The sequence below is a fragment of the Watersipora subatra genome, chromosome 3 (genome assembly GCF_963576615.1).
Source record: "Watersipora subatra chromosome 3, tzWatSuba1.1, whole genome shotgun sequence".
NCBI classification, from domain to species: Eukaryota; Metazoa; Bryozoa; class Gymnolaemata; order Cheilostomatida; family Watersiporidae; genus Watersipora; species Watersipora subatra.
Window position 1 is genome coordinate 71,300,365 of NC_088710.1, and position 23,780 is coordinate 71,324,144.

The 23,780-nt window shown below is 35.3% G+C and overlaps 1 protein-coding gene across 2 annotated transcripts; it reads right to left on the minus strand.

Moving 5' to 3' along the window:
* Positions 1-1,776: 1,776 nt before the first annotated feature.
* On the minus strand, positions 1,777-22,689 carry LOC137391298 (uncharacterized protein PF3D7_1120000-like). Of its 2 annotated transcripts, none has more exons than XM_068077727.1 (9): positions 22,633-22,689; positions 15,984-16,098; positions 15,633-15,740; positions 12,059-12,172; positions 11,708-11,815; positions 8,113-8,226; positions 7,757-7,864; positions 3,626-3,720; positions 1,777-2,355 (listed from the first exon to the last, which is right to left on the minus strand). In XM_068077727.1, the coding sequence occupies exons 2-9, from the start codon at positions 16,093-16,095 to the stop codon at positions 2,353-2,355; spliced, it is 762 nt and encodes a 253-aa protein (XP_067933828.1). In that variant the 5' UTR covers positions 16,096-16,098; positions 22,633-22,689; the 3' UTR covers positions 1,777-2,352. The 2 variants fall into 2 exon arrangements, with proteins under 2 accessions (XP_067933828.1, XP_067933827.1); XM_068077726.1 differs by having other exon boundaries at positions 3,613-3,720.
* Positions 22,690-23,780: the final 1,091 nt, after the last annotated feature.

Consider the following 23,780-nt stretch of genomic DNA (forward strand, 5'->3'; position numbering starts at 1 on the left):
TGCGAGTGTATGTAAATTTTCTGAACCCACACCGCCACCGGAAGTGAGGCTTAATATAAAACGATGTTTACACGATTGTATAAACTCTTCTATGTTTCGCTCAGGATGATAGATATTGAGGATGAATGCTCTTGTTACAATAAATGGGAGTTGTCGATACGTAATCGTTAAATCGTATCGTTAAATCGGATACGTTAAGTCGTATCACAAGTAGGAGTTAGATATTTGACCAGTGCTGCATAGTGGAAAGTCCCGTGACCAAAACTGAAGACAAAGACCCTAGTTTCCAAGCAGACAGGTCATTTAATATAATCTTTAATGGAAAGACTACAACATTAGCAAACAAAAATACTTTCTATTTCCACTACAGTCGCTCTAAAATTAATTGTTATAATGTATATACATTTTCAGTGTATTTTCTTTTATAATATACAACATTATAAAAGTTTATAAAATTTGAAATGTAACAAACCATTTAAATGTTTGTTTCAAGTTTTTATTATTAATGGCATCCTTGCCCTTGCATGGCCTTAGCCAATTCTTCAATATCGTCAACATATTTTACTACTTAACACAATTATTTGAAGGTTCAAACGTTAGACGGCGGTAGACATCACCGTTTTTATAGCAAGAACATTTGCTCACACAAAAGGGTTGAACGAGAAGCTAAAAGATGAGCAAAAGCGATTTTCTTTCGTAGAGATGAATGAGCTTGGCAAGAGGCCTAACAGTTCAGAATTGCGGTAGACTTTTGTAAATTTTCAACTTCAAAGTCAGTTCATGATTTTGACTTTTCATTTTAAGACACCCTTCCATTGGAGCTTTCATTTGTGATCTTTCGAGATATCATGGTGTCTGTCAACAATATTAAATGCGCTTAATATTATTACAATACCAATGTGTTGGGAGCCTTAATTTTAATCGGGAATTTAGTCAGGCTGACATACAATATGAATAGTTGAGCTCATACCATGTGGTGATTCACTCATAATAAACCAAAGGTGACTTTTTACTTATTATCGCTCTTTACATAATTTTAAATTTGTTCTTACAAATAGCAACAGTTATCATTAGTGACCACCGTCAGGAATCTGACATTTTTATGATACAGCATGAGTATCAGCTCACCTCAACTGCTTTGCTGTGGCTGACAAAATGAAGAGAAAAAAATTATCTGTTGATTTGTTGTGACCCTAACAAACTTGCCAGTTGAGCATGCTATTTTTGGTTCATAACCTTGATTGGAAGACCAGATTCCGATATAACAGTCACAAAACCTATCAAAATAAACCAATGGTCTGCACCATGTATAATTTCCTTGACAGGTCATAGCTCCAGGAATCTGCTGATTGACACACTCTTGAGCATTATCTAACAGCAATTACTATTGACAGCCTATATTGACAGCCGGTTATTATTTAGGACGAAGAAGTTTCTTCACTAGTTGAGGTGAAAGAATATTATGAGCTAACTAAAAACATCACTTATTTAACATTTATAGTCAGCATAATTTGGACATTTGCATCACATTTTAGATAAAATCAAAGCCAATAAGCTGAGTATCCATAGTACAAGATATGAAAACACGGTCACACATTGATGGGCATGCAAAATCATTATTGCTCTGCCAAAAACTATAGTCACAACTGGTTAAGTGCAGAGCTTTGGGAGAATATGACCTGGTGATTTTTGTGCAGTGGTAGACCAAGGAAGTTCAAGTGAAAATATATCAGAATATTTTGTCTATTTGTTTATATTATATAATATGAAGTCGATAATGATGACACACGCCTTGTAAAAAGATAAGTAAATTTTAGCCATTTCCCCAGTTACTAGCCTCATTAAAGGGTGACTTCCTACATCTAATTAGATCATTAGATACTACAGACGGAGCAATAAAGTTTATCATATAATATTTGCGATATTTAATCATAAATAACAGATTGTATTGCGAAACCTTAAAGATGTACTATACTGATTGTGGCATTGATCAGTTCAAAAATCCATTAAATGATAAAATGGACAACGCTGGTCTAGGTGCTGTCTAGACAAAAAGGAAGGCCAATACGTAAAGGATACCAATAGTTGAATGCAGTAACTAATGCATCTAAAAGGAATACGTTCCAGCACAGACGTTAATATCAACTAGTACAGAAATTAGCCATCAAGCATGAGTCATCACTCATCAATAACAAATAATGGATGATGATTCGTGATAATAGGTGATTACAATGGTCACTAAATAATAAAAAATGAATCAATAAACTGCTGGTTAGATAAAAATGAGAAAAGCTGAGTTCAAAGAAGAAACATTTGTACCAATCTGTGTGTCTTATTGGCTCCCAGGTAAGGTTACTACAAAAGAATTAAACAGGTTAATTACATAAAACTTCTAACAGTGTATATATATTGTGATAGGAGATTGAGAGGAGGGGGAAATGTGACAAATAGGGTGACTGCAAGAAGTACAGTGCAGTATGGAGAGTAGAACAAGTGTTTAGGGAAAGCAACACACAACTTAAAAATTGAGCCGCTAAGTGCCCAAGTACTTCCTCATCAGATCAGAAAAGAGGCACCCCGACAAGTTGGTTAGTGATCATATGTTAGCCTTTTGTGATGACACTTGTGGTCAAGTTTATGTTATGCAGTGTCACAAAGGTGTAGCGTATCAAATGTGTTGCCATCGAGTCTCTATGTCCCAAAGGTAACAACTCCATACAGCAGTGCACAAAATGTTACATTGTGAGCGTAGGTAGCAAATTACAACAATTAAAAAGATGTTTTACAATTGTAATAGCTAACAGTGATTTACGGAGATTCTTATAAAATTTTAAGTATACAAACAAAAAACTAGTACTACAAAAATAGTACAAAAACTATACAAAACAAAACTAGTACATGCTATACGACATTTTTTCATCATCTTTAAGAATGTGCTACAAAACCTTCAACGGCAGAGTTGGCTGTGGATATGTTTGACAAGTCAACATTGCTTGATCATCCTGCTGACAAACTTGATGCACATGGAGTCGGTGAATCAGGGTGATTTGATGTACATGGTGGAGTTTCGGTAAAAATAGCAACATCATAAAATATATACCGATAAATATGAGCGATTATTTTAACAGACGTAAAACTATGAAGCTACTAAAACTCATAGTTTAGTGTTGTATACATATAGATGAGTGGAGCCAGGGAACGAGTAAAATATATGAGAGTACTGCAGAAGTACTACTGGAGGATAAACTTAATAGATAGACAGAAATTTATAGCCAAAGCTCCTACGTATTTAAATGATGGAACTACTAGGAGCCTTTAAAACTGGTTAAGAAAAGAAGGCGTGACAGCAGTAAAAGATCATAAAACTGATTTTGGCAACAACATCGAACATAAATGTACTTACAAGTCACTTCAACCAAGAATAACTTTCTCATTAAATAATTTATATTTGTTCAGCATGATCAGTAGTGAGCAATCAATGACAACACAATGAATTTGAATTAGTCATGTAGTTCAACAACTTAAAACAATTATGAAATATAGACTGATCCTAGCCAATATGGCAAAAATAAACAAATAGTTATTACCTGAAATTCCAGAATCAATAATTACCTTTTACAATTACCTTCTCCGTAGCTATTTTGATCTTTTTCATCACATCGGCATATAATTCAGCACTATCATGCGCCTTTTTTCTTACTTTTCTCTTCCGAGGGTTCTCTAACAATAGCGCATCAAATTGACTATCACACTAAAAAGAGGCCTGCTTAAAAATTTAAATTATTCAGCACATCATATTTACCTGCACCCGTACAGTCTCCAGCGCCAGCAAAAGCTGTGACTTAGGAAACACTGTCTCATTATCAATTACATCATTTCCGGTCGGCAACAAAGTTGGAATCACAATGTTGCCATATAATGTATTTCAATATCAATTGAAATAATTATAACAATTTAAGAAACTCTAGAGTATTGTATTTACCGGAGTATCTATTTAAATGGCAACATAATGTTCAGTTTCAACCTATAGGATGTGCTTATGCAAAACTTGAAAAATACATCTACAGAGAAACCAACTGAAACCAAGCGAGGGTTGGGAGCCCAGACTTAGAAAGAAATGGCTTGGTTCTGGACAAAATGTTATTACACAAAGCCTTCAAATACAAAAAAAACAATGAATCATTATAATTCATCCAAAAGCACGGACTACAGTTTCACAATGTATGTTTAACCTTGATTTATACTCCAAAAAGACTTGATTAGGCAAAAAGATACTTAAAGGTTGACTTGCAACAATATTCACATTACAGTTATTTGATATCAACATATTCACCCTGTCTTACTCTGCTGTGTTGAAGGTGTAAAATATGTGGAAATTGATTACAAGCTCTTAAAAGCTCAAAAACGAAAAGCTGCCGTAGATTGGAATCTGTTTATTTCTCTGACGTAGTCATGACAGTTTGGTTATTGCCTTGTCACGTGATTTTCTCACATGAATTGAAAGGCCAATAAAAAGCTCAATATAAACTTATTGTAGCACTAGTTTATGACAAACACTTCGGGTTTTACCGAAGACCCCGCATCAAATATAGATGCTTGCTACTTTACAGTTTTGTTTCGGCTTGGTCTAATCGTCATGTCGTAATCTGATCATGTGACCCGATACTTCGCAAATAATATTTGCAGCACTTTTTGATTACCACACGTGACCAACAGGTTTGTCATGATTATCAGACAATGATATGCACTCCTTCGAGCCAAGGTTAAAAAGTTTAACGAATTTTCATGGTAGGTTATAAGATATCAGTGCTAAAAGTTACAGCATTACAATGACGATAAAATAGACACGCAAGAACAATAGACATAGATTTATTGAATGCGTGAAGTATATCTGTGAAAATATTTCGACGAATGAGGTTGCATGAAAGTGTAAACAGAAACCATCCTGTAACAACTACGTCCCATTTGAGCCGTTTTGGAAAGAGAATCCAAACTACGACGGTCTTGTGTGGCTGCGATTAAGTGTTCGTTTTTGAGCTTTTAAGAGCTTTTAATCACATTCCCATATATTTTGCACCTACAGCACAACAGAGTAAGACATGGTGAATCTTTCGATATCAAATAACTGTAATGTGAAATTTTTTGCAAATCAACCTTTAACTTTAAAAGCAGTGTTTTTTATCTGATGATATTATTCGTCAAAATTTTAGGAATATACTAGTCACTTTACACTGATAAAAAAAAGGTAAATTGATACGATCGCCTACAATTACCAGTGCCTAAAAAGTAGTAGCCGTGCAAGCTATTGTTTTAACGAACCCTCGAAGTAAAAGCAAACGCATAGTTTTTTTGTCTCATCTTCGGTGGTGGTTTTGTCTGCAATACTCTTAACAGGCAATACCTTAGGCCGGGAATCATTATCCAACAAGTTGCGTGCAAACAATTGTATTACCCTACAGGATGAATTTATTCGTGGAGTTAAGTTTTGCGAAAATTCTATTTCATGCATATTCACTGATTAATTCATTTGCGGCTGAACACTGTCACTCTCTATGAAAAGTTAACTCTTTTGCGGCTAGCAATAGAGTTAACCCTACGCATGCGCACATTGCGTGTTTCGGTTTCTATTTAGCTTACAACGTCGATCGTACTAAGCTACATGTATACATTTTCTGCTGCGTTCAGAGGTTTCACGAAATTTCATCGATTTGGAGGCCTTTGATGAACCAACAACTTGTGGTAAGTAATGAGTTTTTTTCAAAACCATTTACTAAATTAGTTGAATTTTACTTTAGTTTTTCGGCAAAGCGCAATATTTATTTTTTCCATCTCTACCGCTTCGTTATTTGTTTTAGCGTGAGAGAGATTTTTCATCATACACGGTGGCACAATGACTGCAAGGGTGGTAGATGTCATTCTTGGAAGATCACAAATCATTCAGGGAGGTCTTGAAATTGAGGTAGAAGTGACCGCAGCTGCTAACGAGAAGAATATATCTGTTTTAAAAAAGGAACAAAAACGCCTTTACGAGCACAAATTTTTAGCCAACTGGCAGAACTTTGCAATAGTAAGCCACGAGGAGAGTTCTGATGATAACTTCCTTACCAGCCATGTAGTAGCGAGAGAATTGCCTTTAACATCCACCCAAGACAGTGACAGCGATATAGAGCTGCTACTACCAAAATAACTAGTCAGAGAGCACCATTACACACTAGTATTCACTTATCAAGAGTACCAGTTTAATTTTATTACTAGACAATCGCCATATGGACTAAAATGTTTATATTTAATCTATTCATCGATTGTAAAATATTATTTGTACATGTATTTGAAATATTTTATTTGTACACTCAAGTTTGTAATAAATTATAATGTATCTATACATGAAATGAAATATATAATATAATCATGTTTGCTGCAGCGATATCAAGGAGTTGTTGTTGATGAAGGGGTCTAGGCTGACTGGTTGCTCCTCTGCCACTATTCCTGCCTTGATGAATATTACTGCTTGTCTCTAGTTTTCGTAATCGGAATAGGTTATATTTCATTCGCAATCTGCAGTAAACACAAAAAAGAAAAAATATTAATAAGTGTTAAGGAAGTACAAAAACAATAGCTGAAGTATTTAATGAAAGTGATCCTTTTTTAAACAAAAGAATTAACGAACGCAGTTAATTATGGAAAAACGTACCTGCACTGCGAATCAAATAAATACCATAATGTCCAGATCAGAATCATTATCGTTCTCAACTAGGGTATTAGAGATTGATGGAGTTGATTTCAATGTCAAAAGACTAGGAGAGATATTTGCGATGACTAAGCCATGCCGAATAACTTGTGAAAACCTTGAATAATTTTGTAAAGAAGTTCGATGCAATGGCAATAAAACTCTAGCCCCGGCGATGATTTTAAAGAAGTTTTGGAACTCGGCTACATTTAGTACTTCTGCCTAGCGACTATTTTTGCGATGACGCCATTCTGCATATCTTGTGACAATCTTGAATAATTTTGTAAATAAATGTGATGCATTGGCAATGGGGTTAACTCAAAGCCCCAGCAATGATTTCAAAAAGGTTTTAAAACTCAACTACATGTACGTTTAGTATTTATGCCTAGCGACTAGTTTTTAATTTTGAGGCAGTAGTTATTCTCCCTTGTGATTAAAAACTAATTTTTCGAGGAATTTAATAATTCGCGGAATTGACTGTTCGCGAAATTGCGAATTTTATAACCATCGAATATTTTCATCCTGTAGGGTAATTACGCCAAATGTTCCCTTGAGATAACTGATAACTATCTTGGCTGCTGCGATCTGACTTCAAGATTAAATTAATGGAAATGAAGCGTGGCCTAGCAGTGTTTTGTTAGCACAAAAAAATGAACACACTTATTAAATGTTGTTAGTCATTTTTATTATTTTTATAAGTGAGAAAAATTCGGTCATGACTAAAAATCTCATAACCATTTGAATAAGACTTTTAAAAAATTGTAGTAAAAACCAAAAGATTTCAAATCGCTTAGCAATTACCTCAAATCTGAGCATATTACATTACGCCTAGATTCGAGGTCTTCCTGTGCATAATGCACTGATATGGTCAGCATGATCGGTAGTGAGCAATCAATGACAACACAACGAATTTGAATTAGGCATGTAGTTCAAAAACTTGAAACAATTATGAAATATAGACTGATCCTAGCTAATATGGGCAAAAATAAACAAATAGTTATGACTTGAAATTTCGGAATCAATATTTACCTTTTACAATTCCCTTCTCCCTAGCTATTTTGATCTTTTTCATCACATCGGCATATAGTTCAGCGCTATCATGTGCATTTATTCTTACGTTTCTTTTCCGAGGGTTCTCTAACAACAGCGCATCAAATTGACTATCACACTAAAAAGAAGCCTGCATATAAATTTAAATTATTCTACAAATAATACTATGAATTTCAATATCAAAATGTGAATGCAACAATAACACAATCAATTTGAGTTACAGTAGTTATGAACTCAATAATATAAAAAATCATATGAAGTATAGGATGATCTTAGCTCATATGGAAAAAAATAAACAAATAGTTATGAGTAGAAGTTTTGGAATCGATAATTACCTTTCACAATTCCCTTTCCGGTCTCAGTAGCTTCTTTGGTCTCTTCCATCACTTCGGCATCATATTCAGCACTATCATGTGCCTTTTTTCTAACTTCTCTCTTTCGAGCGTTCTCTAACAACAGCACATCCAATTCACTATCACACCAAAGAGAAGCCTGCTTAAAAATTATTCAGCAACCCATATTTACCTGCACCCGTACAGTTTCTAGCGCCAGCAAAAGCTGCGACTCAGAAAACAATGTCTCATTATCGATTACATCGTTTCCGGTCGGCAACAAAGTTGGAATTATAATGTTGCCATATAATGTATTTCAATATCAAAATATAACAATTTAAGAGACATTAGAGTACTGTATTTACAGGAGTATCTATTCAAATGGCAACATAATGTTCAGTTTCAACCTATAGGATGTGCTTATGCAAAATTTGAAAAATACATCTACAGACAAATTAATCAAAACCAAGCGAGAGTTGGGAGTCCAGACTTAGAAAGAAATGGCTTGGTTCTGGACAAATATCTTTGGATAAAATGTTATTAAGAAAAGCCTTCAAATACAAAAAAACAATGGATCATTATAATTCATCCAAAAGCACAGATTATACTTTCACACTGTATGTTTAACCCTGATTTATACTTAAAAAAGACTTGATTAGGCAAAAAGATAGTTAACTTTAAAAGCAGTGTTCTTTATCTGATGATGTTATTCGTCAAAGTTTTAGGAATATACTAGTCACTTCACACTGATAAAAAGGTAAATTGATACGATCGCCTACAATTACCAGTGCCTAAAAAGTAGTAGCCGTGCAAGCTATTGTTTTAACAAACCCTCGGTGGTGGTTTTGTCTGCAATACTCTTAACAGGCAATACCTTGGGCCGGGAATCATTATCCGACAAGTTGCGTGCAAACGATTGAATTAATTACACCAAATGTTCCCTTGAGATAACTGATAACTATCTTGGCTGCAGCGATCTGACTTCAAAATTAAATTAATGGAAATGAAGCGTGGCCTAGCAGTGTTTTGTTAGCGCAAAAAGGTGAACGCACTTATTAAAGATCTGGTTGCGTCAAATTTGAGTTGATCTTAAAAGAAAGCATTTTTTCTCTATCAGTTGATGTTGTTTGTTGTGTTAAGCGATCTCATTGCCAAGATATTTGAAGATTAAAATCGAAAAAATCTGATCGCGGTACAAACGCTCAGGCCAAAAAAACATGCCCGGACTTGCCCAAAATGATGTCACGCGTGATATATCTGTCAATATATCTCGTATTCACATCGGCTATTTGCGATAAAAGTCTAGTCCTACGCGGCTCAATTGGCATATATTTTATTTTTTATTTGATCATGTTGGCTAGAATAAAATTTCAAATCCAGCTACAGATAGATTATTAGGAATGTTTCAAAGGCCTCAAATAACGAAAAATGAAAATTTGTCTTACTCACTTTCTCCAAATGCTGTGTAAACATTTGAGTACCGACTAAAAATTCTACCAGTATACGGTAATTCTGTCAAGCGAACTATGTAGAATAAGGTCTTTGTATCGGCACAGTTCCGTCGCTACCCACACTAACGATATACAGCCTCCCTAAAGCCCCGACTACATTATGCCTGTCGCCTATTCTGGGGGTGGGGCTGTATATCATTGCCCACACCGAAAACTAGTTTCTTACTGCCGTAAGTAAAACAAGCAAGCTGCGTCTTTGAAAAGAATATACATAGGGATAGAGTTTTAAGGATGAGAAATCTGCTGCAGACTGGATTTGAACTCACATTCTCCAGTTCTGCGGACATCCATATACTGTATCCAATTCACTACAATATTTTGCAAATCATGTTTTGCATTATCTTTAACAATATTATTTTATTATATAATTTTTACAAGCAAAAAAATGTTCTTCTCTGCATAAAGCTTTTATTAAAAATATTCAAGTCGTGGCCACTCACATAGTTTTAGCTGATACAATAAGACAAATTCATCTACTGCAACAAACTCAAACAAAACATCATGGTTTATGCAGCACACATTCAAGTCTCTCTTTCCCATTTATGGCAGTTTCCACACTGACAAAGCTGCTTCGGCTGGTGGGACCACATAAACATCCTGTAATCGGTAAAACAAATGCAATAAATATATGTCGTTTATAGATATGTCATTCTAACGTGTATCTATTGAAAGCTTTCAAATTGGGAGTTAGATAAATTGCGAGTGTAATTTTTAAAAAGGAATAAATGTTTAACAAAGGCATAAGTACACCAAGCTAACGATTCGAAGCTTTGGTTTTGGAAGTTAAAGATTTGCATTGATCAATCGATTTTCTTCACTTTCTACAAGTAAGAAGTGAACATCTAAAATCAAATCATAAATTTAATTCACTAGATAAACTGCCACAGAAAATTTGAAGCAAATGTAGCTAGGTGAACCGATAAAAAATTATAAAACGATGATTAGTGATAGCAAAAAGTTATAATTTTATTAATTAGTACATGTATTAATGAGTACTAAAAATATTACCTTTAGTATATTCATCAATCCAAGCCATTGTATTGCTAGGTGGTATGGATTAAAAAGAAGCCGTCAAGAACTCACTGTACATACGTATCTCGCACGCGCAGGAAATTACATTATAACCTCAAACAGGGAAATATAATCTAAATGTTAACTCAACAGTATATCTATAGGAGACTCAAAGTAAAATATAATTTACCTCCATTCTCCTATCTTCTCCGCAGCACTTTAATCACCCGATGCACTGAAAACTCGGAGTCACCTTTGCAGCAATTTTTAAAATTCTGTTATTCGTCAATAAAACGTGTCGATCGAGTAATTCATTAAAGTAACGATGTTAATTAATTTAGTAAATATCGATGTCCATGCGATTTAATAATAGAGTACAATCCCTAAATTTGAGATCACAGACAACGCGTTTTACGAGTGATAACATTTATTACGACCTATATAAAAAATTTCGCGCTGATGATTGGCTAATGAAGCGACCTTATATTTATCGATCGTGGTTTCTTTTCAGATGTATCACTAGTGACGTCACGAAAGAAGCACCCGCTGGAACGTGAGCTTTTTAAAAGAGGGCCTCATTGAAACGCACATATCTCTGGACAGGGTTGGTCTACAAAGACAAAAATGGCATCAAATTGTTGCTGATGTTTTAGCCTTTTATGGGTCTTAATTTCATTAAACCGACTTTTTTGATGCAACCACATCTTTAAATAATGTTGTTAGTCGTTTTTATTATTTTTTATAAGTGAGAAAAATTTGGTCATAACTAAAAATCTCATAACCATTTGAATGTGACTTTTAAAAAATTGCGGTAACAACCAAAGGATTTCAAATCGCTTAGCAATTACCTCAAATCTGAGCATATTACGTTACGCCTAGATTCGAGGTCTTCCTGTGCATAATGCACTGATATGGTCAGCATGATCGGGAGTGAGCAATCAATGACAACACAACGAATTTGAATTAGTCATGTAGTTCAAAAACTTGAAACAATTATGAAATATAGACTGATCCTAGCCAGTAAGGGCAAAAATAAACAAATAGTTATGACCCAAAAATTCGGAATCAATAATTACCTTTTACAAGTCCCTTCTCCCTAGCTATTTTGATCTTTTTCATCACATCGGCATATAGTTCAGCACTATCATGCGCCTTTTTTCTTACGTTTCTTTTCCGAGGGTTCTCTAACAATAGCACATCAAATTGACTATCACACTAAAAAGAAGCCTGCATATAAATTAAAATTATTCAACAAATAATACTATGAATTTCAATATCAAAATGTGAATGCAACAATAACACAATCAATTTGAGTTAGTTATGAACTCAATAATATAAAAAATCATATGAAGTATAGGATGATCTTAGCTCATATGGAAAAAAATAAACAAATAGTTATGAGTAGAAGTTTTGGAATCGATAATTACCTTTCACAATTCCCTTTCCGGTCTCAGTAGCTTCTTTGGTCTTTTCCATCACTTCGGCATCATATTCAGCACTATCATGTGCCTTTTTTCTAACTTCTCTCTTTCGAGTGTTCTCTAACAACAGCACATCCAATTCACTATCACACCAAAGAGAAGCCTGCTTAAAAATTATTCAGCAAACCATATTTACCTGCACCTGTACAGTTTCTAGCGCCAGCAAAAGCTGCGACTCAGAAAACAATGTCTCATTATCGATTACATCGTTTCCGGTCGGCAACAAAGTTGGAATTATAATGTTGCCATATAATGTATTTCAATATCAAAATATAACAATTTAAGAGACATTAGAGTACTGTATTTACAGGAGTATCTATTCAAATGGCAACATAATGTTCAGTTTCAACCTATAGGATGTGCTTATGCAAAATTTGAAAAATACATTGGCTTGGTTCTGGACAAATATCTTTGGATAAAATGTTATTAAGAAAAGCCTTCAAGAACAAAAAAACAATGGATCATTATAATTCATCCAAAAGCACAGACTATACTTTCACACTGTATGTTTAACCCTGATTTATACTTAAAAAAGACTTGATTAGGCAAAAAGATAGTTAACTTTAAAAGCAGTGTTCTTTATCTGATGATGTTATTCGTCAAAATTTTAGGAATATACTAGTCACTTCACACTGATAAAAAGGTAAATTGATACGATCGCCTACAATTACCAGTGCCTACAAAGTAGTAGCCGTGCAAGCTATTGTTTTAACAAACCCTCGAGGTAAAAGCAAACACATATTTTCTGGCCTCATCTTCGGTGGTGGTTTTATCTGCATTACTCTTAACAGGCAATACCTTGGGCCGGGAATCATTATCCGACAAGTTGCGTGCAAACGATTGAATTAATTACACCAAATGTTCCCTTGAGATAACTGATAACTATCTTGGCTGCAGCGATCTGACTTCAAAATTAAATTAATGGAAATGAAGCGTGGCCTAGCAGTGTTTTGTTAGCGCAAAAAGGTGAACGCACTTATTAAAGATCTGGTTGCGTCAAATTTGAGTTGATCTTAAAAGAAAGCATTTTTTCTCTATCAGTTGATGTTGTTTGTTGTGTTAAGCGATCTCATTGCCAAGATATTTGAAGATTAAAATCGAAAAAATCTGATCGCGGTACAAACACTCAGGCCAAAAGAACATGCCCGGACTTGCCCAAAATGATGTCACGCGTGATATATCTGTCAATATATCTCGTATTCACATCGGCTATTTGCGATAAAAGTCTAGTCCTACGCGGCTCTATTGGCATATATTTTATTTTTTATTTGCTCATGTTGGCTAGAATAAAATTTCAAATCCAGCTACAGATAGATTATTAAGAATGTTTCAAAGGCCTCAAATAACGAAAAATGAAAATTTGTCTTACTCATTTTCTCCAAATGCTGTGTAAACATTTGAGTACCGACTACAAATTCTACCAGTATACGGTAATTCTGTCAAGCGAACTATGTAGAATAAGGTCTTTGTATTGGCACAGTTCCCTCGCTACCCACACTAACGATATACAGCCTCCCAAAAGCCCCGACTACATTATGCCTGTCGCCTATTCTGGGGGTGGGGCTGTATATCATTGCCCACACCGAAAACTAGTTTTTTACTGCCGTAAGTAAAACAAGCAAGCTGCGTCTTTGAAAAGAATATACATAGGGATAGAGTTTTAAGGATGAGAAATCTGCTGCAGACTGGATTTGAACTCACATTCTCCAGTTCTGCGGACATCCATATACTGTATCCAATTCACTACAATATTCTGCAAATCATGTTTTGCATTATCTTCAACAATATTATTTTATTATATAATTTTTACAAGCAAAAAAATGTTCTTCTCTGCATAAAGCTTTTATTAAAAATATTCAAGTCGTGGCCACTCACATAGTTTTAGCTGATACAATAAGACAAATTCATCTACTGCAACAAACTCAAACAAAACATCATGGTTTATGCAGCACACATTCAAGTCTCTCTTTCCCATTTATGGCAGTTTCCACACTGACAAAGCTGCTTCGGCTGGTGGGACCACATAAACATCCTGTAATCGGTAAAACAAATGCAATAAATATATGTCGTTTATAGATATGTCATTCTAACGTGTATCTACTGAAAGCTTTCAAATTGGGAGTTAGATAAATTGCGAGTGTAATTTTAAAAAAGGAATAAATGTTTAACAAAGGCATACGTACACCAAACCAACGATTCGAAACTTTGGTTTTGGAAGTTAAAGATTTGCATTGATCAATCGATTTTCTTCACTTTCTACAAGTAAGAAGTGAAAATCTAAAGTCAAATCATATATTTAATTTACTAGATAAACTGCCACAGAAAATTTGAAGCAAATGTAGCTAGGTGAACCGATGAAAAATTATAAAACGATGATTAGTGATAGCAAAAAGTTATAATTTTATTAATTAGTACATGTATTAATGAGTACTAAAAATATTACCTTTAGTATATTCATCAATCCAAGCCATTGTATTGCTAGGTGGTATGGATTAAAAAGAAGCCGTCAAGAACTCACTGTACATACGTATCTCGCACGCGCAGGAAATTACATTATAACCTCAAACAGGGAAATATAATCTAAATGTAAACTCAACAGTATATCTATAGGAGACTCAAAGTAAAATAATTTACCTCCATTCTCCTATCTTCTCTGTAGCACTTTAATCACCCGATGCACTGAAAACTCGGAGTCACCTTCGCAGCAATTTTTAAAATTCTGTTATTCGTCAATAAAACGTGTCGATCGAGTAATTCATTAAAGTAACGATGATAATTAATTTAGTAAATATCGATGTCCATGCGATTTAATAATAGAGTACAATCCCTAAATTTGAGATCACAGACAACGCGTTTTACGAGTGATAACATTTATTACGACCTATATAAAAAATTTCGCGCTGATGATTGGCTAATGAAGCGACCTTATATTTATCGATCGTGGTTTCTTTTCAGATGTATCACTAGTGACGTCACGAAAGAAGCACCCGCTGGAACGTGAGCTTTTTAAAAGAGGGCCTCATTGAAACGCACATATCTCTGGACAGGGTTGGTCTACAAAGACAAAAATGGCATCAAATTGTAGCTGATGTTTTAGCCTTTTATGGGTCTTAATTTCATTAAATCGACTTTTTTGATGCAACCACATCTTTAAATAATGTTGTTAGTCGTTTTTATTATTTTTTATAAGTGAGAAAAATTTGGTCATAACTAAAAATCTCATAACCATTTGAATGTGACTTTTAAAAAATTGCGGTAACAACCAAAGGATTTCAAATCGCTTAGCAATTACCTCAAATCTGAGCGTATTACGTTACGCCTAGATTCGAGGTCTTCCTGTGCATAATGCACTGATATGGTCAGCATGATCGGGAGTGAGCAATCAATGACAACACAACGAATTTGAATTAGTCATGTAGTTCAAAAACTTGAAACAATTATGAAATATAGACTGATCCTAGCTAATATGGGCAAAAATAAACAAATAGTTATGACCCAAAAATTCGGAATCAATAATTACCTTTTACAATTACCTTCTCCCTAGCTATTTTGATCTTTTTCATCACATCGGCATATAATTCAGCGCTATCATGTGCCTTTTTTCTTACGTTTCTTTTCCGAGGGTTCTCTAACAATAGCACATCAAATTGACTATCACACTAAAAAGAGGCTTGCATATAAATTAAAATTATTCAACAAATAATACTATGAATTTCAATATCAAAATGTGAATGCAACAATAACACAATTAATTTGAGTTAGTTATGAACTCAATAATATAAAAAATCATATGAAGTATAGGATGATCTTAGCTCATCTGGAAAAAAATAAACAAATAGTTATGAGTAGAAGTTTTGGAATCGATAATTACCTTTCACAATTTCCTTTCCGGTCTCAGTAGCTTCTTTGGTCTTTTCCATCACTTCAGCATAATATTCAGCACTATCATGTGCCTTTTTTTCTAAATTCTCTCTTTCGAGCATTCTCTAACAACAGCACATACAATTTATTATCACACCAAAGAGAAGCCTGCTTAAAGATTATTCAGCAAATCACATTTACCTGCACCTGTACAGTTTCTAGCGCCAGCAAAAGCTGCAACTCAGAAAACAATGTCTCATTATTGATTACATCGTTTCCGGTCAGCAACAAAGTTGGAATTATAATGTTGCCATATAATGTATTTCAATATCAAAATATAACAATTTAAGAGACATTAGAGTACTGTATTTACAGGAGTATCTAATCAAATGGCAACATAATGTTTAGTTTCAACCTATAGGATGTGCTTATGCAAAATTTGAAAAATACATCTACAGAAAAATTAATCGAAACCAAGCGAGAGTTGGGAGCCCAGACTTAGAAAGAAATGGCTTGGTTATGGACAAATATTTCTGGACATAATGTTATTACACAAAGCCTTCAAATACAAAAAACAATGGATCATTATAATGCATCCAAAAGCACGGACTACACTTTCACACTGTATGTTTAACCCTGATTTATACTTAAAAAAGACTTGATTAGGCAAAAAGATAGTTAACTTTAAAAGGAGTGTTTTCATCTGATGCTGTTATTCGCCAAAATCTTCAGAATATGCTAGTCACTTCGCACTGATAAAAAGGTAAATTGATACTGTGGTGGACGCCGGGCCACAACTTTCTGTTCAACGAATACTCTTATAAATACTCGTATATATGTATATTTTGCATGTTGTGTCTGTCTTCTTTATTATGTATCGTATCGCTAATAATTTGTTAGTTTGACTATAACCATGCCAACGTGTTAGCGACTCTATTTATTCTTACTCTTATACGATTTCCTACTCGGTTGTTATCCTGAAAGGGTAAAATGCATGTATATATATATATATATATATATATACAGTCAAACATGGATAACTCGAACTTCACGGGACCGAGCAAAAGTGTTCGAATTATCAGAGCGTTCAAGTTATCAGAGCACTGTCACAAGTCCATGTATTTACTTATTTATTAGTAGATACATGTACATATGCAAACTATAATATAAATCAAAAGCACAAATGGCTTGTTTCAAATTAAATGCTTCTAATGTAAAGTTTAAAACGTTTTTATCAAAAAGTATAGAGATTTTTCTATCACTTGAGATTGGTTTGTTGTTTGAGGTGATGTTATTGCCAGGACGTTTTTTTAGATTGACATTGGCAAAACTTGATCGTTGTTGAAATGCTCAAAAGAAAAGACATCTTTTTCTTTTGAGCGTTTTACCCACGATCAATTTTGCCGATTTTTCTTGAAGTTTATGCAACTTCAAGAAAAAGTTACCAAAGAAAAATCCCTTACTTTACCTGGGATTCGTTAAGAGCAACACTCCGAGGCAGTTCAATTAAAAGTTTTACGAGGTTTAACGGTACATTGTATATCACTCACGCTTTTTGAATGGATACTTATTGAATGTACACACGTATTCTGTGTTTAGGTCAAACGATGAATAGCTTTTTTAGCTAAGACAACGTATACATTTAATAAAAACAATTTTTAAGACGTTTTAAACATTCAACATTCCGACGTTGATTCAACACGGAATCAACGTCGGAAAACTATTCGTCACGGGCTAGCCGGGTCACGCACTCAATTATTTTCGCCACGCACATACAAAACAACATGCTGTTTTTGTTTTGTATGTGCGTGGCGAAAATCCTTGCGCGCGTGACCCGGCAAGCCCGTGCTATTAATCGTATAGCAGTATAAATCAAATTTGACCAAACCTTTAGAAAAGTCGTTGACAAAATTATTTTGCCGATGGTGGTAATAACAACGCTTATGAATTACGAAAAGATGAGGTTTACCTCTATGGCTTTGAATAAAGTGATTTTCTAAAGCGATAACAACCGTTTCGGTAGCCGTTGGGCAAAAAACAGTTCGGATTAACAGTGTTGAGTTCGAGTTACCTATAGCAATTTATCATTACGTGGGAACGGACCAAAGAAACCGTTCGAATTAACCATGTGTTCGAGCTATCCGTGGACGAGTTATCCATGTTTGACTGTATATATATATATATATATATATATATATATATATATATATATATATATATATATATATATATATATATAGGGAACGCTCTTGTTAGGAGGGCAGAGTAGTGTCAAGGGAGGAATTTTATTTTGTCTATGAATATCCCTTTGTCAAGAGAGAAATGTTTTGTTATAATAATTGTTTGATATTCAAATAATAATATATTTGACTGTTTAGCTTTGTAATGATAATAATATTGATATAAAATGTGTTGTTTTTTTGTGTTTCTTTTGAGTGAAATACTACAATGGTTCTATGTGTAATGGTTAGCCTCTGGACCTTGAGCTCAATTTCTCCCATAGCAAACTTTGGCTGCAGACAAAGTGGCACTTCTGCCCCACAAAATCGGACAGTTGCTATAAAGCAAAATTCAGCCAACAAATCAATAAATGTAGATGGGCACTACTATAATTTTCCTTGAATTTGTTTTGACAGTATCGCACTGTTGCCAGTAATGAGCCCAAGTACCAATGCTCACAACAAGCAGTGTTAGGATTGTGAGGTCTACAGTTGTCTGCAGGTAATTATCAACAATAACACGCTAATGGTTTGTTTCCAAGTGTCTGTGAACTCTATTTTTTTCTGAAGGTCCAAATCACAATTATTCTGTCAAGACCACAGGTGTCCTTTAGTGGAGATATTGCCGACGCCGAGACCGGGCCGTAGTCTACACACACAAAAAAAACAACCAAGGTCCACGTAGTTATGAGCAAAAACAAACGTATCCACACAAATATCTCACCAATCCGTTGAGCAGCACACACAAAAACTAAACCAATCGACTGAGCCACCCATCATGTCAAAATATTCCAAGTTTCAAGTCATGTCTTGCACAACTCACCTTATGGTTTGTCAAAACTTGTCCCAAAGTCCCTATTAATTTGAGACTGTCCAATATCTGTTTTAGAAATGGTAGCCGCTAGCCTAGCCTAACGTCCTGATTCAACATCTTAGTAACTATCGGGGCATTGCTGAGTGCTCCCGATCCTTTTGAGTCCCTCTCAAGTTTTGTTTACAATAGTGTTAACCCGATTTTGATTGGTTCTTGCATGCTTAAGAGACTCAAAAAGATCGGGAGCACTCAGTCGATTGGTTTTGTTTTTGTGTGTGCTGCTCATCGGATTGGTGAGATATTTTGGTGGATACTTTTGTTTTTGCTCATAACTACGTGGACCTTAGTTGTTTTTTTGTGTGTGTAGACTACGGCCCGGTCTCGGCTTCGGCAATATCCCCGCTAAAGGACACCTGTGGTCAAGACTCACTAGCTCAAGCAAGCATAACAATATGCTTATTGGTCATCTATTGTTTCAAACCCTGACAGTAGTAGTCGCAACTCCACGAATAATGGAATTTCTTCATAACACCACACTTATTCTCTTAAATTTATGCAAAGTTTATTATAAGCTAGATCGTGCGTAAGTAAAGGCCAGCCAAAATCCTTTACCAATCCTTTACCCAAAGCCAAAATCTAATCGCCTACAATTACAAGTGCCTAAAAACTAATGCGTGTGTGCGTGCGTGTACCCTGCACAAAAACTGTTGTATTATGGGATTTGTTAGGCTCAGGCTATATTGGTGTCTGAGCTCAAGGCAGTACAGGTGGTTTTGGTAATTACGGTAAGTGCATAAAGCTGGATAAAGCTAGTGGGTAAAGCTAGTAGATTAGCTAGTGTAAGGCAGTATGGGGGAGGATATAAGGAAGTGTAACGAAAGACAGAGGCTCTTCTTCATCTTCACATCAGTACATGTGGGTTACATTGATTTATACAACATGGCGCAGTTGACGAAGCTCTGATTTTTTTTTCTTTTTGTGTTATCATTAGCGAACATTTTTCTGGTTACGGGTCAAGTTTAATGGTTGATTAGACCCTTTCACGGGCGTGCAGGTGAGGTGGCGTGAGGTAGGGTGGTGTTGTGAGGTGTTGTAGCGGTGAAGCATCGGTGTTGGTGAAGTGTAAATATTTATTAAGTGTTCGGAGGTGAGAATTACATTAAATTTATACGAGTGGGGTAGAGTAAATTTGTGGCGAGAGAGATATTGTGTTGTGTAGGGATGGAGAGTGGTTTTTCGAAGCTGGTGTTCGGTGAGCACGGTGATGGGTCGTGGGAGAGATTTATAGAAGAGATGAATTTGTGTATTGAGAGTGCTGTCGAGATGAGAGGTTATGTGAATGATGAGGATGGCAATAGAGTACCTATTATGAGAGGTAGAGGTAGGTTAGTGCCCCTATTGAGAGCTATTGGGCACAGTGGTAGAGAGGTATTGAGGAGTGCAGGGTTTAACGTAGATGGCGTAAATTCTACTTATGAAGAGGCAGTGGAGGTTTTGCAAGATTATTATGGTAGACAAGAGAGTATGTTCTTAAAGGGGCATAAGTTTCTTACAGCTAGGCAGGCACATGGAGAAAGTGATAGAGAATATTTACAACGGGTAGAGAGTTTGAGCAGATATGCAGAGGTGGCTAACAATAATGATAGGGTAAGGTTTCCCCTTATAGTGGCGGTTAATGGGTTGAGAGATAGAGAAGCAGAGATTTGATGAAGAACGCCAATCTTACTTGGGCGTTATTACATGAGGCATTGAGGGCTCGTGAAATGGCCAACAACTCGGATAGATTTTTGAGAACTGAGGGTAGAAGTGCCGATTTAAAAAGTGAGGTTAAGAGAGATGTAGCAAAGGTATCAGAGTTTGATAGCCGAGCGCAGTACAGGAGTAATGATAGAGATAGAAGCTATGATTCGGCGGATAGATCTTCCCCTAGAGATAGCCCTAGGAGTAGTACAAGGTATTATGGTAGTGAGGAGCATGATACTAGCAGGTATGGGACAAGAGGCCGGGAGTATAACAAGGACAATGACAGTAGGAAGTATAGAGATAATAGCAGGGAGAGGCATGTCTCTAGATATAGAGCAAGCAGTAGAGAAGGCAGTGAAGATAGAATATGCTACAATTGCAAGCGTAGTGGCCATGAGATGAGGAGTTGTCCCTCCATTAAATGTTTTTCTTGTGGACGGCGAGGACATGTATCCCGTTATTGTAGGGATAAGGGAGGAGATGTAGGTTATGACAGACGAGGTAGCAGCAGGAGGTAGTCGGGATAATAGCTATGAGCGATATGGTAGCAGGGATAGTAGTAGGGAGAGGTACAGGGGCCGAGAAAGCCCTTGCGAGATTAGAGACAAATTTAGCAGGTACAGGGACAACAGTATGGATAGGTTTGAGGGAGAGAAGTATAAGGAGAGGCGTGAGACGAGCCGGTATGATGAAGGGTACCGGGATAATAGTAAGGGCAGAAGTGTTAGATTCTCTGGTTATAGAGATAAATATGGTGAAGATCAATGACTAGGCCAGGAGATTGTGCAGTATTTACAAGTTAATGGAGTAAATGTAGAGTTTATGTTTGATACTGGGGCTGAGGTGTCAATATTAACCGAGGCAACCGCCAATAAGTTAAACCTTCGGTTAAAGAAACCGCCGACAGTTTTAGAAACTGCTGATGGTAGTGAGTTAAAAGTGGTTGGAAGGGTAATGGTTCATTTGGAAAGTAAAAACAGGCATATGGACCTTGAAGTTCATGTGGTGAAAAGATTGAGAACAAACTTTTTGGGCATAACTGAGTTGAAGCTGCTAAAACTATTTGCTGTTGTAAACGCGATATGCAAAAGTAAGTTTGAGCCTGTTAAAGAGTGTAGAAGTATTAAACCAGTTAAGCCGTTGTCGTCGAGAACCGTTATTGCTGGGTCAAGTTATGTTTCAGATGATGTCGAGTTGCTAAACCTGACAAATAAGTCTGACAGAGAGAGCGAAGTTAAGAAAGGTCACACAGGTCAAGATTGGTGGACTTGTCAAACCAAGGGAGTGAAGAGTAGCGAATACGTAGAAATTGGTAGTCAACGGGGGACAGCCCAAGGCACCAGAGATGTGCAAGTGTCTATGGGGTATGATAGAGAACACAGTCACGATGAGGTAAAGGAAAGTGCTGAGAAGGTAGCTGAACCAGTGTCTGTAATGGAAAAGGTTTGCTCTTTTTTAGCCGAGGTATCCAGCAATGGAATGTTAGACGGGCTTAGAACAAGCTTTCAAAAATTTATTTATACAACAAATCAATTGTTAGAAAATAATAAAGATAAAAAACACAATTTCGTGTTTTCTACATTCAACATAGAATTCGTTGAAATTTTTAGTGCTAAAAGATAAATTAACATAAGATATTTTAAAACTTCTCAGCCGATTCTTCAATAAGTCACAAAGATTTAAACTCAAAATATATTTACTGGTTGAAAGAACAACTGGTTGGTTAATAATATTTACTGGTTGGCGGAGACAACTAATACTTTTAGAACCACGGTAAAAAATTGTAAAAGAACTACAACGTCGTGTGCCCGATATCAAACAAAAATCTTTAGAAGTAATGATGACATTAGGAAAACAGAACCAAAAATTTGTATGTCAATTACATTGGTAAATAGAGAATCGATGGTACAGTTTTATAACTTCGCGCCGGCGTAGCTCTATAGTAGCACGTGAATATAAATTGTGGCTCTGTAATAGCGACACTATGAATATAATTATTCTCTTCAACAAATTTTATATCGGGAACAAAGGTTACCATTGCAGGTTGTGTACACTGAATTATGGTCAGATCTAAAAAAGATAACGATGTGTGAGTTTCTAGCCGCAATTCCTAACTCTGTTGCGGAATGTACACAAAAATAAATTTTGGCGCCTATAATATAACTGCACGTTGACAAGGTCGTTTCTACGGAACTACAAAACTGCTAATGCTAACTGTACTGCATAGTTGTAGTAGGCTGTTGTTGTAAATGGTTTTTAGTATACCCTTGAATAGGGCTTGTATATTGATACTTTTATTATTACAAACTATTACGTATGTACTACATTGCAAAGCAGTTATTTTATATGACTACAGCAGATTTTGGCTTGCCCACAAACCAGTTATACTTTTTCTTGTAATTACAATACAAATTAGAACCTGACTTTTCAGCAATTATTAGCCTAGCTACGAAACAGTTATATTTCTATTAAATATATATTGGAACCTGACTTTTCAGCAAATATTAGGCCAGCTACAAAACAGTTATATTTCTATTAAATATATATTGGAACCTGACTTTTCAGCAATTATTAGCCCAGCTACAAAACAGTTATCTTTCTATTAAATACATATTGGAACCTAACTTTTTAGCAATTATTAGCCTGGCTACAAAACAATTATATTTCTATTAAATACATGTTACAACCTAGCTTTTCAGCAAATATTAGCCTAGCTACAAAACAGTTTTATTTCTATTAAATACATATTGGAACCTAACTTTTCAGCAATTATTAGCCTGGCTACAAAACAGTTATCTTATTTCAACTTCATGGACTTGAACAGCAAGTATTAGCATAGCTACATAAAAGTTGTATGACTTCATACAAACTAAAGCTTAGAGTTATGAGAAGGTATTATCATTGTATGTTGTATGTAAAAGTTATATATTATTTAGATTTACATAACATCTCTAAACGAAATATAATATGTACCAAATAGAAAAACCCTTGAAAAAGTTGAATACACTAAGTTGCAAAATTGTATAAAGAA